General features: G+C 56.4%; 1 protein-coding gene across 5 annotated transcripts; it reads left to right on the forward strand.

Annotated features, from left to right (window-relative positions):
- Positions 1-16: 16 nt before the first annotated feature.
- On the forward strand, positions 17-13836 carry MTHFR (methylenetetrahydrofolate reductase). 5 transcript variants are annotated; one of them, XM_045898694.3, is made up of 12 exons: positions 17-150; positions 2561-2806; positions 4495-4733; positions 5558-5668; positions 8127-8320; positions 9030-9280; positions 9542-9676; positions 9886-10066; positions 10345-10527; positions 11471-11572; positions 12529-12648; positions 12955-13836. In XM_045898694.3, the coding sequence occupies exons 2-12, from the start codon at positions 2574-2576 to the stop codon at positions 13168-13170; spliced, it is 1965 nt and encodes a 654-aa protein (XP_045754650.1). In that variant the 5' UTR covers positions 17-150; positions 2561-2573; the 3' UTR covers positions 13171-13836. The 5 variants fall into 5 exon arrangements, with proteins under 5 accessions (XP_045754650.1, XP_045754651.1, XP_064446000.1 ...); XM_045898695.3 differs by having other exon boundaries at positions 40-150; positions 2564-2806; XM_064589930.1 differs by lacking the exon at positions 17-150 and adding an exon at positions 254-915.
- The last annotated feature ends 255 nt before the right edge of the window (positions 13837-14091 follow it).

Genomic DNA, 14091 nt, shown 5'->3' on the forward strand with positions numbered 1-14091 from the left:
ATGGTTTCCGCCCTCTCGTCCCGCCTCCCTCAGCAACCTGACACCTGCCCCGCGCCCCGCCCCCGCGCCTCCCGCCCCCCCGCACGCGCCCACACACCGGTCTAGCAGCTGCTGCGGCCGCGCGCGCTCTGAGTCACCCGCGACGGCAGGGTGAGTGGAGGCGGGGTGTGGGGTTCCCCAGGGAGGGATATCCGGGAAGTGGAGACCACCCACCCGGGGGCGGAGAGCGAGGGAGGGCGGCCCGCCCCTCTGCGCGAGCCCTCCGGGGAGCTGGTGTAACCTCCAGTGGCTGCGACCCCCAGTGACCTCCAGCCCAGAAGGGAAAACTCACTTTCAGCCCCCGGCCTGCCTGGACGGAGGGGACACCGGGGGAGGAGGCGGCCCTGAGCCGGGGTGGAGACCCAGCCCCTTGGGACCGGGTCTGGGCCCGCGATCCCGCCCCCACCTTGACCCAGTGACCCGGTGACTCGATCCGTGGTCTTCGAGCCGGGCATCGAGCCGGGCATCGAGCCGGGTGCCGGAGGCGTCCTTCCGGCTCCGGCCTTTTAAACCTGCCTCCCAGCTGTAGCACCTGTAGGCCGCTGGCGCAGTCTCCGGCGCCAGTGCAGCGGGCTGCGCGCAGGTGTCCACCCTGGCCCTTCTGGGCGGGGTGGGTTTCGTATTCGTGCCACGGTGCTTGGCACAGATAAAGCAAGCGGTCAGGAGATGGCAGAGGGTTATTTTGAGAACAGAGTGACAGCGCTTGACCCGTTGGCGCTCACTGAGGGCTGGTTGTGAGGACTGCGCCGGGCATGGGGGATGCCACGGGCAGGATATTGGGCCCTGGTCTCAGGGAACTGGGGGGTTGGAGAGGAGACAGAACTGTGAATCCACAATTACAACCCTATGGTGCTGTGAGAGTCCAGCTTAAGATGGGTAAGAAGTGCTGCGAGAAACGAGGTTGAAGAAAGGCACATATTTGGCACTTACTAGGAATGCAGTTAAGTCTTTTTTAAGTAAAACGAAAGAGCAGGTAGTTCTGCTTCCTCCCCTTCTCTTGGTTTTGTTCCAGCAGACAATCAATGAGCCGCTCTCTTGAATTCAGAAGAAAGGTCAGCTAGGTTGATCTTGATATTCTCCCTCTCCTTACTCCTGATGGCCATCCCTCCTGAGGAGCTGGAGTTTTAGGTCAGGCTCAAAGTGGTGGGCATCCCAAGGAAGAAAAATCATTGGTACAAGTGTTGTTTTTTTTTTTTTTTACTTTGGTCTTGACTCCTTGACTTTGGACGTTGGAGCTTGTGTTGTGTGCGTTTCAGGGGAGAGGAGCAGTGGAATTCATCAATTTCTCAGGCGTCTAGGACCCCAAAACAGTTAAGAACACCGGTTTAGCTGTGGCTGTTCCCTGAAAGGAATGAACTTGGCCTGGTTGTTCCTCTGATGCCCCATGTCACCACACATTGGATTTTCACTACTAAAAATGGGTGTTTGCACATTGCTGTGTAAGAGTTGTGTTCTGTCTTGTTTTTAAGTATTTGTCTTGTTTTTCCCACCAAACTGGCCAATGACGCCGTGCCCTCTGCTGGCCTGCCTGTGGTTGCCATGGCTCAGGGCTTTGTATGTGGTGGCTGTGCAGTCACTGTAATTAACTGACTTGGGTGCTGGGTGTAGGAGAACAGCCTGGAAGGCAGGCACAGATGGGACAGCTTTTGTTCTGAGTAGGACATGAATTCGTGCCCTTAATTGAATTTGGGTCCGGTTACTTGTGGAACCCAGCCAATGTCAAGTTCGAACCCACGACAGGGTCTTTTTCGGAGTAGCACGAACTCAGGAGAAATCTGGCTGCTCTGTCATGCCCACACTCTTTCCATCCTGCATGCAGACAGACAGTTTCAAGTAACAGGAGATGTTCCAGGCAGGGCCAGGCTGGGCTCTGCCTTCTTTGGAGAGTAATCCAGTGACCCTGAACGTCTGTTGGCCTCCTATCCACCAACCCCTGCAGTCTCCAATCAACAGCGCCCTCCTTCCAGCCGGCTTCTGCAACTAGAGCCTCAGCCCTCCCTCTCGCCTGGAAGCCTTGCCCCCGCCCCCTTGCGCAGGGCCCCAGCTAGTCTAGCTCTGGGCTCTTCCCTTGTCACAGCTCCCTCCGCCCAGAGGAACACACTCATTGGGGAGGTTTCCTCTTTCTTCTTCCCCACCCACTCTGGGTCCCAGCTGGCAGAGATGGACCATCCAACACCCAAGGTTCTCCCAGCCAGACCCCGCAGCCCCTCCCTAGGAATGTGGGCTTTGGAGGCCGGCAGGGTGAGGTTCTCAGTGCCACCCTCCATCAGGTAGCTGTCACCGAGGATCCCTGGGCTGAAGGAGCATGTTTCTGTGCCGGGTGGGGCTGGTTTATTTGGAGCCAGGGGCTGTGGAGGGCGTAGACAGTCACAGCTGTGGTATGTGGAGCCACTGGGTGGGGGCATTGTCACCCTTACCCTCCCTGGCCTTCTTCCTGCTGGAAATGCCGCATCTCACTTGACCCTGCCACTCTGGGACTTGACTGCCTACCCTCTGACGCTCCTGCCCCCACTCCGTGCAGCAGGAACCCGGCCATGGTGAACGAACCCAGAGGGGATGGCGGCCCCCCTCCGCGCTCAGAGGGCAGCAGCAGCGGCAGCGAGAGCTCCAAGGAGAGTTCGAGATGTTCCACGCCCGGGCTGGACCCCGAGCGCCACGACAGACTCAGGGAGAAGATGAGGCGAAGGATGGAATCTGGTGACAAGTGGTTCTCCCTGGAATTCTTCCCTCCTCGGACGGCTGAGGGAGCTGTCAATCTCATCTCAAGGTGAGTTGATGTAGTTGGGGAGTGGGGTCGGAATGAGGGGGCCCCCTGGGGGGGAAGGCAAAGCCGTAGCCCTGCTTCGGGGCCACACTCTGACCTGGCAGGAAAAGGCAGCCAGAGGGGATGGAAAAGAGCAGGGTAGACCACTGGAGCTGCAGCTTCTCAGCTGTCAGCAAAAGTCCCTATAAGCATCTGGGATTTTTTTTAAAGATTTTATTTATTTGAGAGAGAGAGAGAGAGAGAGTGAGAGAGAGCATGAGCGGGAGGCAGGGAGAGGGACAGGGAGGCAGGGAGAGGGAGAAGCAGACTTTATGCAGGGCTCGATCCCAGACCCCAGGATCATGACCTGAGCCGGAGGCAGACGCTTAACTGACTGAGCCACCCAGGTGCCCCGCATCTGAAATTTTTAGACACATTCTTCAAGGGGTTAAAAATGTTGATTCTCTCAGACTGCATTCTTTGGCAGAACTTGGGGCTGGTGCACGAATACAGCTTAGGAAGTCATAAAGCAGTGGCTTGGAGAACATTTCAGTAAGTTAGGAATTCAACTTAAATGCCTTTCAAAATCTAGAAATGCCAAACGAATTAACGTTAGCGCCTTATGAATTGCGGTTCCTTTTTTTTAAGTTTATGCATGTTACCGTTGGCATTTTTCACGTGTTGCTCTGAAAGTTTTGAAGCTTAAAGGCACGAGGATGTTGATTTTTTTTTGAAGATTTTACTTATTTGACAGGGAGCACAGGCAAGGGGAGCAGCTGAGGGAGAGGGAGAAGCAGACTCTCCGTTGAGCAGGGAGCCCCATGTGGGGCTCGACTGCAGGACCCTGGGACCTGAGCCGAAGGCAGACGCCCAACTGACTGAGCCACCCAGGCACCCCGGCCCAAGGGTGTTTAATACCATGTTAGAGCTGGTCAGACAGGCGCGTGTGCATACCTGTGGCTCTTCTGTGTTCTAGAAGCCTGCTGGTTGGCACCACGATGGGGGGAGGGGTGTAGCATGAAGGAAACTTGTGTCTGCTGAACCTTTTTTCCCTCTTCCTAGAGTGAGCCTCTGCTTGCCACTCTGAGAGTTCCCTGTACCTTTGACTGTCGAAATGTCTTAACTCACCCGAGATAATACATGTGCAAGCACTTTGAAAAGGCTGCAGGGCTGCCCTCTCACTAAACGGTTGCGTTGTTGATATCAGTTAATCTCTGCAATAATAATCATTGTCGGGGTGCCTGGGGGGGCTCAGTCTGTTAAGCGTCTGACATCGGCCCAGGTCATGATCTCAGGTCACGCTCAGCGGGGAGTCTACTTCTCCCTCTCCCTCTGTTCCTCCACCCCCCTTCATTCTCTCTCTCTCTCTTTTTCTCAAATAAAATCCTTAAAAAAAAAATCATCATTGTAACAGGAGCTCGCATTGATTGAGTGTTCAGTGTGTGGAGTCATCTATTGTAATATTTTCACAGTGTCGTTATTATGAAGTAGGTACTGTTTTCTGGCATGTTTTTGAAATGAGAAAACTGAGGCTCAGACAGATTAGGTAATTTTCCCAAGGTCACACAGCTAATAAGTAGCAGAGCCCAGATATGAATATAGGTCGTCTGATTACGACCTGCCCGTGATGTCTCCCTACCTCCCAAAGCCCATGGGCAGGTGGTGAAGGGCGGTGTGCTCAGGAGCCCCTCTTCAGAAAGCAATTCCTACAGGTTTGATCGGATGGGGGCAGGAGGCCCCCTCTTCATAGATGTGACCTGGCACCCAGCAGGGGACCCCGGCTCAGACAAGGAGACCTCTTCCATGATGATTGCCAGCACCGCCGTGAACTACTGTGGCCTGGAGACCATCCTGCACATGACCTGCTGCTGTCAGAGCCGGGAACAGATCACAGGCTACCTGCACAAGGCCAAGCGGCTGGGCCTGAAGAACATCTTGGCGCTGAGGGGAGGTGTGGAGGCAGCCCTCTACTCTCTGGGATCTTGCTTCCTTGAGGGCCTCTTCTGTCCCTGGAACAGTCCTTTATGTTTCTCCGGGCCCCGCACTGGGCACGCTGAGCGTGCCCTCGGCCAGTAGGGTCAGGAGGGTGGTGGGTAGTGAGCACTGTCGCTGCCGCACGGATGGAGGCACTTCTTGACCTCTTGACCTCGGCGTAGGAGTTCCGTCAGGAATGCGGCCCTGCCTGATAGCCCTCTGCCCTGGCCACTCACAGCTTCATCGATTGCTGGCCGTGCCCGGCTCTGGGCCCAGTCAAAGAGCGTGGTTCTGGCACTGATCCCAGGGGTGAGACGGCTCCTCATGTCTCTGGCACCTGCGGTCATCACGCCCCCGAGTGTGGGAAGAGGGACGGATTGGGTGGGATTCTGTGGCCTCGCGCTCCCCACAAGGACTCGCTTGAGTTGAGTAGAAGATTCTCCCGGGAGGCAAGGGCTCCAAGAGGGTGGGAGAGTGAGCAGTGGGGCTGGGTGAGGGTGCCTGAGCACCCCCAGATCTGGGTAGGGAAGGGGTCTCAGATGCTCCAGACTAGCCCCAGAGCAGCAGCTGTGCCCTGCTCAGTGCGGCCGGCACACTGCCCGCGGAGTCGGGGCTCGGAACGTGCTTGACAGGGCGGCCGCTGTCTTCCCCGCCGCCATTTGCCAAGTGCCACGCTGGGAGGAACAGACACACACTTGGAGAGGAGGCCGCCGCCCCGGGTGTGGGGTAGGGAGAAGGAGCACAAAGGCCGTCTGGAGCGTGGGTGAGGCCCAGTGACCGTGGCCTCTGTCACCCCTGCAGACCCCGTGGGTGACCAGTGGGAAGAGGAGGAGGGAGGCTTCAGCTATGCGGCGGACTTGGTGAGGCACATCCGAAGGGAGTTCGGGGACTACTTCGACATCTGTGTGGCAGGTGAGTGGCTGGGCCTTCTCGAGGGACAGGGAAGGGAAGGCGTGACACGCGCAGAGAGGCACAGAAGGCCCGCCGGCGTTCAGTTCGGGACCCGGTGACCCCAGGCGCAGGGGCGGGCGGCTCAGAGGCTCATCACACAGTGCCCTCGCTCTCATTCTGTCACCCGCCCCTGCCAGGCTGCCGCCAGCCCTTAAGTTATTTATTATCCCTCTGCCTTTTCGTGCTCTTAGCTTGCTTCCCAGCCCTGTTCTTCTTAAAACAAAAAAGGGACGTTTGTTAAGACGGGGGGTGGGAGGCCAGGGGATTGCAGAACCCCTGTCAGAAAATGGTACCTGACCTCACGAGGCCCCGGACCCAGAAGCAGTGAGACACTAAGGCCTCCCTCCTTCTGTCTAGAGCCACAGAGTCCCCCCCCATCTCTGCCTCCCACTGCACATGTGCTCCACACTTCCAGTAGCCCTGATATGTACACTTTTGCACACACAGGACCAGCCGCCTGCCCCTGAGTGCACATGGCCTCTTCCAGCCAATAGTCCAGACAGACTGACAGGTATGAGTCAGTCCAAATTCTCAGGAGAGAGCATTGGATCGGCTCAGCTCCAGTTCCACGGGCTACAGCCAAGAGGCAAGGTTCACGTCCTCGAAATGGATGAGGTGGCCTTCCCTCTTACCCCACTCACTGGGATTGGGCCTCAGCTTCTCGAGCTGGGGCTTGGGTATGGTGAGGCAGCATGTGCCAGGGATGCAAGAAGTCCAGGGATTAACTTGACACACCATCTCGGCATGACAGTTTTTCTCAAAGTTTTTTGGGGGAGAATCCTATCATTTTTACATTAATTTTTATATTAAAACAAACAGGCTATGTTCTGGAGTAGTATATCAAAGTGACGTGAATTTAAAAAACTAACCCATATGGCCTCAAGGAAGCTAGTTGTTGCCGGTGGCTTTGAACTTAGTCCCAGGCCCTCATGTGCATATCCACTCTTCATAGTCAACAGGGGCATTTAGGTGAGTCTGGGAGGCCCCGATGAGTTAGGAACATAGTGAGAATTTCCCCCTGTTCAAGCATTCACTGCTTACACGGGCCACCATTTGGTCAGTAAATGGGGAACGTGCACATGTGCAGTAGGCATTAGGTGGTCGTGCATGGAGACTGGCTAAGCTGTGAGCTTGTAGGTGCCGAGGGGCCTGGAGCTTTGCCTGTCATAAAGTGGATGAGCAGGATGATTGGGTTGAGAAACACGTTGGCTGTGACAGAAAACATAAACAGGGCAAAATCTAAATGTAAGCAAATGCTACATGTGTTTGGTGATACTGAGGATTTAGAGTTATAGTTTCAGCTATTAAAACCTCCTTGTTTTTGAAATTCCTGCTGGAAAAATAGCTTTGTTATTGAAAGTGAAATCGTGGTGCTCAGTCCTACCCCTTTGCCCCCTGAGACAAGAATTTTTATATTCATTTTTGATGACTTGGGGTTTCTGCAGAACAGAAGGGCCTTATCACGGCAAAGCAGCTTGGCTCTCCAGCAGCCCGGCTCAGCGTCCTGCCCAGGGCTTAGGCTCAGGAAGCTAGTGCTCTCCTATAGCTTTCTGAAGGCCTACAGTCGTCCTTTGCAAACACCAAGCACGGCTGCCTGTGAGTTCAGTTGCTCAGGGAAGGAAGCAGTCCTAGGATTACTTACTCGAGCTAGTAAGGAGCTCACGTGATGTGTGGTCCTGCCTTCCAAGCAGTTCTGGAATCCCATCCTTGGCCTCCCCGGCTCGAGGTCTCCAGGAGCTTGTTATTTGGTGGGGCCGCTCGTTCCAGTGTTAGGCAGCTCTCTGGGACCGATCCTGGCTCTGTCATCAGAAGCAACACAGACTAGGACTAGTAAGGAACTTAATGAAGGTGAATCCCTTTTTCTCTGCAACAGACCTTTGGGCTTTTGAAAGTAGTTCCGGTGTTCTCTCCATTCTCCCCTTCAGGGGAAACAGCCCCACTTTCTTCAGTTCTTCCCTGGGTAACATGGTTTCTAATGTCCACTCTCTTGGATCCCTGAGTAATTTTCATGTTAAATTGAAAGTACAGGTTTGAATCCAGTGCCCAGACTCCAACCCAGGAGCCCAGGTGCTGCCAGACCCACGCTGAAGGCGACATTTTCTCTTTTCTGTGGCCATAGCGTGCCGGCCGGATTTGCCCGGCTGCTTGCCATGGACCTGAGGCAGGATGGCATGGGGAGTTTGGTGCCATCCCCCCAGCTCTTGGGCAGGTGGCCCTAGGCCACCTCTCACCAAGGGTCATGTCCAGAGCGAGAAGCACAGCCACTCACCGTCTCGGCCTGTCTGTGCTGTGGTATTGCAAGGGACAAGCCCAGAACCTCTGAGACAGAGAGCTCTCGGCTCCCAGCTTTCTGGTCTCTTCCTCACTCACCTTGAGCACGTGGGAGCCAGCCTCTCCCTACTGTCATCCCTGTCGGCAGGTTACCCCAAAGGCCACCCCGACGCAGGGAGCTTTGAGGCTGACCTGAAGTACTTGAAGGAGAAGGTATCCGCAGGAGCCGACTTCATCATCACCCAGCTTTTCTTTGAGGCTGACACATTCTTCCACTTTGTTAAGGCTTGCAGCGAGATAGGCATTACCTGCCCCATCCTCCCCGGAATCTTTCCTATTCAGGTGAGGGTCCCAGGAGGGCCGTGGACTCCCTCCATCCCCCTCCTAGCACAGGCCAGGGCCCTGGGGTGAAATGCCAATCTCTGATGCTCAGTAGATTTCCCTTCAGACAGATGCTCCAGTCCTTGCAACATGCCACCCCACTTTGGTCACCTCTAATCTACCTCCCTGCCTCCAAAACAGCAATAGTGTCTGTTGGAGGGGCTGCTAAGTGTCCCTAAAAGGGATTATAACTCTCATTATAAATCTTGGTAAAATCAATGTTTTCTAAACTTGACTGTCATCAAAATCATTTGAAAAACTTTTTTGAAAGATAGATTTTCAGATCCCCTGTCTGGAGGTTCTGATTTAATAGGTCTGAGGTGGGGCCTGGGAACTTGCATATTACTTACTAAATTTTACAGGTGGTGCTGATGATCAGTGCAGCTTGGGAGCCACTGGCCTTGATGCCCACTGGGTTATCAATAAATACACCTCGGGGCGGAAGGGCTAGCTCAGCCTGAGGGCAGGAATGCTGTAGGCAGCTTCTGTACTGAGCGGAAGAAGCAGGACAAGGCGGGGGTGCTCCTACAATCTGGACTGACTCTCCTGAGTCACTCTGTGTCACACTACAGTTGGCCAGGAGGCCTGGTGGGGATGGAGAGGGCGGTAAGTATTTCAGGGGAGAGTCGGGCTGGGAGATGGCGCCCCACAGCCCCTGTGTCTTGTACAGGGCTACCACTCCCTTCGGCAGCTCGTGAAACTGTCCAAGCTGGAGGTACCGCAGCAGATCAAGGACGTGATTGAGCCAATCAAAGACAATGATGATGCCATCCGAAACTATGGCATTGAGCAGGCCGTGAGCCTGTGCCAGGAACTTCTGACCAGTGGCTTGGTGCCAGGCCTCCATTTCTATACCCTCAACCGTGAGATGGCTACCACAGAGGTGCTGAAGCGTCTGGGCATGTGGATTGAGGACCCCAGGTGAAGCCACTGGCCCTGAATTTGGGCCTGGGAGGCACAGGAAAGTCAGAGAGAGGTCACAGCATGAGCCTGCCCCAGCAGTGCTGGCCACCACGGCGGTACAGAGGAATGTCTGCCATGGCGAGCCGTACACTTAGGGGTTCTGTCTCAGTGGGAGCTCCATGCACAGTCAGATCAGAGAGGTCAGGCTGAGTGGTGTCCCCACCCCTTCCTGCTTCCTCTAGCCAATCCCTTACTCATTCTGTCTCCATTCTCACCCAGGCGTCCCCTGCCCTGGGCTGTCAGTGCCCACCCCAAGCGCCGGGAGGAAGATGTACGTCCCATCTTCTGGGCCTCCAGACCAAAGAGTTACATCTACCGCACACAGGAGTGGGATGAGTTCCCCAACGGCCGCTGGTGAGCACCTGCAGGCGACCCATTGCAAGTGTATCCTGTTTCTTGGGAGGGAGGCAGAGGGAATTTGCCTGCTTATTGGCTTGCTTTTTGGGGAGCGGTGTGGGACAGGATTCACAGGAATGTCCCCTGGGCGGGTGGGTGCAACTGTCCCTCTGTCAGGAGCCCCAGGTCAGGAGTATGCCTTGCCCTCTGGGCACCTCCTCTGCCAGGGGCAATTCCTCCTCTCCAGCCTTTGGGGAGCTGAAGGACTACTACCTCTTCTACCTGAAGAGTAAGTCCCCAAGGGAAGAGCTACTGAAGATGTGGGGGGAGGAGCTGACCAGTGAAGAAAGTGTCTTTGAAGTCTTTGCCTGCTACCTCTCAGGAGAGCCCAACCAACATGGTCACAAGGTGAGTAATGCTGGGGTGGGATCCCTGGTTATATCCCCCGCCCTGTCTCCCTGTGGGCCAGACCTCGGGGCTGTGACTCACACTGCCCCCGCCCCCACCCAAGCCTCCCCTCTCTCTGTCTGAATGTGGCACCTCAGCAAAAGGGAGGGTGAGTTGGGAAGTCCCCACCTGGGGCGCCTAGAAGGGCTGACAGACGCACAGGTGGAGCCCGCGAGAGGGAGGGAGCCCAGGGTGTCTGGTGTGATCATGGCCCCAGCCCGGCTCACCCTCTCCCCCAGGTGACTTGCCTACCTTGGAATGATGAGCCCCTGGCGGCTGAGACCAGCCTGATGAAGGAGGAGCTGCTGCGAGTGAACCGGCAGGGCATCCTCACCATCAACTCCCAGCCCAACATCAATGGGAAACCATCCTCCGACCCCATTGTGGGCTGGGGCCCCAGTGGGGGCTATGTCTTCCAGAAGGTGCGGCAGGGACATACAGAACTGTTCCACCTCGGCCGGCCCCCAGGGGTTCCCCAGAGATGGGGACAGAGAAGCCTACCTCCCCAGGGTCTGTTTATTGTGAGGGGCAGAGGATCAGAGTGGACAGGAGCTCACGTTTTTAGTCAGACCTGGGTATGCAGGTTTCTTGACTGCTCTGAGCCTCAGCTGTCTCTTCCATAAAATGGGGATAGATCCCATCACATTCTGGGACCGAAATGCTTGGCATATGGGAACAACGTAGGAAGCATTCACTAAATGGAACTGTAATTGGTGTCCCGAGTTGACACCTTTCTCCTAGGGCTGCTGGAGTTAAAACGACATTCTAGAACTGTAGCCCGGGCACTCTGGAGTTTGAAAGACCTGGGTTTGAGTCCCAGCTCTGCTGTTTATCTTCAGTGCAGCCAGGTTGCTCAACTTCTCCGGACTTAGTTTCCTCATCTGTGAGATGGGGGTAATAGTGCTCCCCCTGCAGGCTATGAACCCGGCCTCATCCCTGACAGGCAGTTGGTGCTCGAGAAGCCCTCCGTGTCCGTGTTAGCCTCCAGTGAGTGGGGAGGCTGGGATGAGACTCGCTCCCGTGTCTCAGCTTACCAAACGGGGCCTCCCGTCCGGCTTCTAAAGTGGCCTCTTTGTGGGGCCTTCACTGGTTGGGAGAAGGGTGGCAGATGCCCCTCAGACCTGTCCAGACCAAGAAATCCCACGTACCTGCTCCCCTCCCCCTTGCTTGCATTCGCCTGCTCTCAGTTCAAGATTCAATCCACGTGGCCACACTAGCCCCAGTGTCTCAAGTCCTGCCACACGTGTCTGCGTGGGCGCCTCCCTGGGGTGGTTCGGAGGGCCAGCGTCCAGAGTCACGGTGCACACGGAGCAGGGCTGTGCAAGGACTGGGCTTGATGTGGCTGTACCTCTCCCCCTGCCACAGGCCTACTTGGAGTTCTTCACTTCCCGAGAGACGGTGGGGGCGCTTCTGCAGGTGCTGAAGAAGTATGAGCTCCGGGTTAATTACCACATCGTGGACGTCAAGGTAGGCTGGCTTCCGGGCTTTAGACGGCGCTCAACAGGCCCAGAGTTCCGGGACTGAAGGCACTGTGTTTACACCTCCCCTCGGCGAGCGCTGAGCACCTAGCCCGGGCCAGGCATGGTGGAAACGTATACCCAGAGCCAGGCTCCTGCCCTCAGCTCAGAGGGCACCTCCCCTGGTCTAGGGAGGAGGCCCAGTCTGTGGGTAATTACACATCTGGTTGCATTTTTAACAATAAGGTTCAGTATAGGATGCTGGGGACCCAGGGGAGGAATGTCTAATCTGAGAGGTCAGGGAAGGCTTGGAGGGGTCCCATGTGGTTGGAATCTTTGAGGACAAGGAGAAGGCTTCACAGGGAAAGGGAGGAGGTCGTGCAAAGGCATTGTCTGCGCAGCCTTCAGGGACTGCTGAGTGGGTTCAGAGTAAGGCTAAAAGTACTGACTGTCCTGCTGGGAATTTGGTTTTCCCCTGAAGGCCTGCTGGGAATTTGGTTTTCCCCTGAAGGCGAGAGGGAGCCTTTCTGAGCAGCAATGGCTTGGCTCCATGTTTTGTCATAGACAGGTCACGGTGGACAGGGCTGTGGATAATGGAACCAGGGAGACTAGAATCAGAGCTCCCTGTGGCAGTCTGAGTAGCAAAGAGCAGCCTGGCTGGGCTGATACGGCAACAGATCCACAGATCCGTAGAGTGACCCTGCAGGAGTCAGCGGGAGCCACCAGATGTGGGGGATGTGATGCCCGGGCATGTGGAGCTTGGAGCCCAGGGAGGAGGAAGGAAGTGCCCAGCCCCCGGCCGTTCTAGGAGCTGCCAGGCTAGGAGGGGCAGGTGGAGGGGATGGAGCAAAGCGTGCTCCACCCCCCACCCCACCCCTGTGAGTTCCCAGGCAGGAAAAGGACTGCAGTGTCTAGGCCCAGGTCTGCTCTGACCCCACCCCCCCACCCCCGCCCATCTGCCCTCAGGGTGAAAACATCACCAATGCCCCTGAGCTGCAGCCCAACGCAGTCACATGGGGCATCTTCCCTGGGCGAGAGATCATCCAGCCTACAGTGGTCGATCCCGTCAGCTTCATGTTCTGGAAGGTAAGGGGTCCAGGAGCCCAGGAGCGGGTCTGCCCTGCTCACCCTGCAAACCTTAGGCAGGCTGTGTCATGGGGGCCACGCCCCCAGGGCTGGGGGGGCGCTACCTTCCCAGATGTGCTCTGATTCTGACTCAGGGTGTTGATTTCTGGCCTGGGGGATGGGAGGCGACTTTGGCAGTGGGCCTTACTCTATTTCTGGAAATGTCCTGTTGAGCAGCTTAGAGGCCCTGGGGGGCACTTAGCATGGAGCCAGTCCTGACCCAAGGGCAGCTCTGTTCACCTTGCCCGCCTGTCTGTGTGGGTGCAGGATGAAGCCTTCGCCCTGTGGATCGAGCAGTGGGGCAAGCTGTATGAGGAGGAGTCTCCGTCCCGCATGATCATCCAGTACATCCACGACAACTATTTCCTGGTCAACTTGGTGGACAATGAGTTTCCGCTGGACAACTGCCTCTGGCAGGTGGTAGAAGATACATTTGAACTTCTCAACAGGCCCACGCCAGAGCAAGGGGCAGAGGCTCTATGATCCTGCACCCTCGTGTCCTTGGCTTGAGCCCACTGGTGTCCTGCCTTCCTCCTCCCCAATCCTAGTTTTCCTGGGGACCCCTCCTCTTTCATCTCTCCCCAAGCCCCGGCCTCCACTCCTCACGTGGTGATGGCAGCTAGACGCTCTGGCTGGACCGGAGCCAGCCCCTCGAGGGAGGCTGGTCTTCCTTGCTCAGCCTAGAGTCTGTGCCCTATATGAGGAGCACCTCCCTCCGCAGAGGACCTCGTGGGTGGAACAACATCCTCCCTGAGGAGAAGAAGAGGGGGTGGTTGTTGCTGACCGAGCCCCTGAACCAGGGCAGTTCCTGGGACCTTGCATTCGGACCTGCGGGGACAGCAGTGAACCCGGGTGGCAGGCACTTACGGTGCTGCCGAAGAGACCGGCAGAGCGGAGGGCCCCCCCCCGCCCCCGCTCATCTTGGAGGTGGTCCTGCTTGTGGCTGGAGGGGCAGATCCCTGCCCTGCCCACCTGCTTGGCAGGCCGCCCGCCAGGCCTTGGCCTGAAACCCGATAAGGCAAGCATTTCTTGCCCCTGGCTGCCTGAGAGCCCAGCTGGGCTTTCACTTTTCTACTGTGCTGCTTTTCTGTATTCTGGTGGTTCAAGAGGGAAAGTACCTCGTAGAGGTTAAAGGCATCTGAACCCTTATACTTGGTGAAGCCCTTGGCCTGCCCTTTTTTCCGCCTGGCCATGGAAGGATACCCTGCCTATTACTGTCAAGGGCAAAGCTAAGGCTCAACTGAGCAGGACTGACTTCTTCCTGGCTTAGTTTTTTAGATGGGACCTCTTAGCGCCAGCTACCTCCTCCCATCTGCTCGGCCTGTTCCCGAAGCGGTCTGCCTGGCAGCGCTCCCCAGGAGTCAGCCTTCGAGCCCCACTGCCAGTGGCCAATGACTGCTAGAT

This window comes from Mirounga angustirostris, unplaced genomic scaffold (assembly GCF_029215605.1).
Source record: "Mirounga angustirostris isolate CCGP_5_RB_7025 unplaced genomic scaffold, mMirAng1.0.hap1 SCAF_4, whole genome shotgun sequence".
NCBI classification, from domain to species: Eukaryota; Metazoa; Chordata; class Mammalia; order Carnivora; family Phocidae; genus Mirounga; species Mirounga angustirostris.

Excerpts from the sequence above, each read along its gene's own strand:
- MTHFR (XM_045898696.3), top strand. The coding sequence starts at position 2,200 with ATGGACCATCCAACACCCAAGGTTCTCCCAGCCAGACCCCGCAGCCCC. Across the intron at positions 4,734-5,557 it reads CATCTTGGCGCTGAGGGGAG|ACCCCGTGGGTGACCAGTGG; the intron begins GTGTGGAGGCAG and ends TCACCCCTGCAG. Across the intron at positions 9,677-9,885 it reads GAGTTCCCCAACGGCCGCTG|GGGCAATTCCTCCTCTCCAG; the intron begins GTGAGCACCTGC and ends CTCCTCTGCCAG.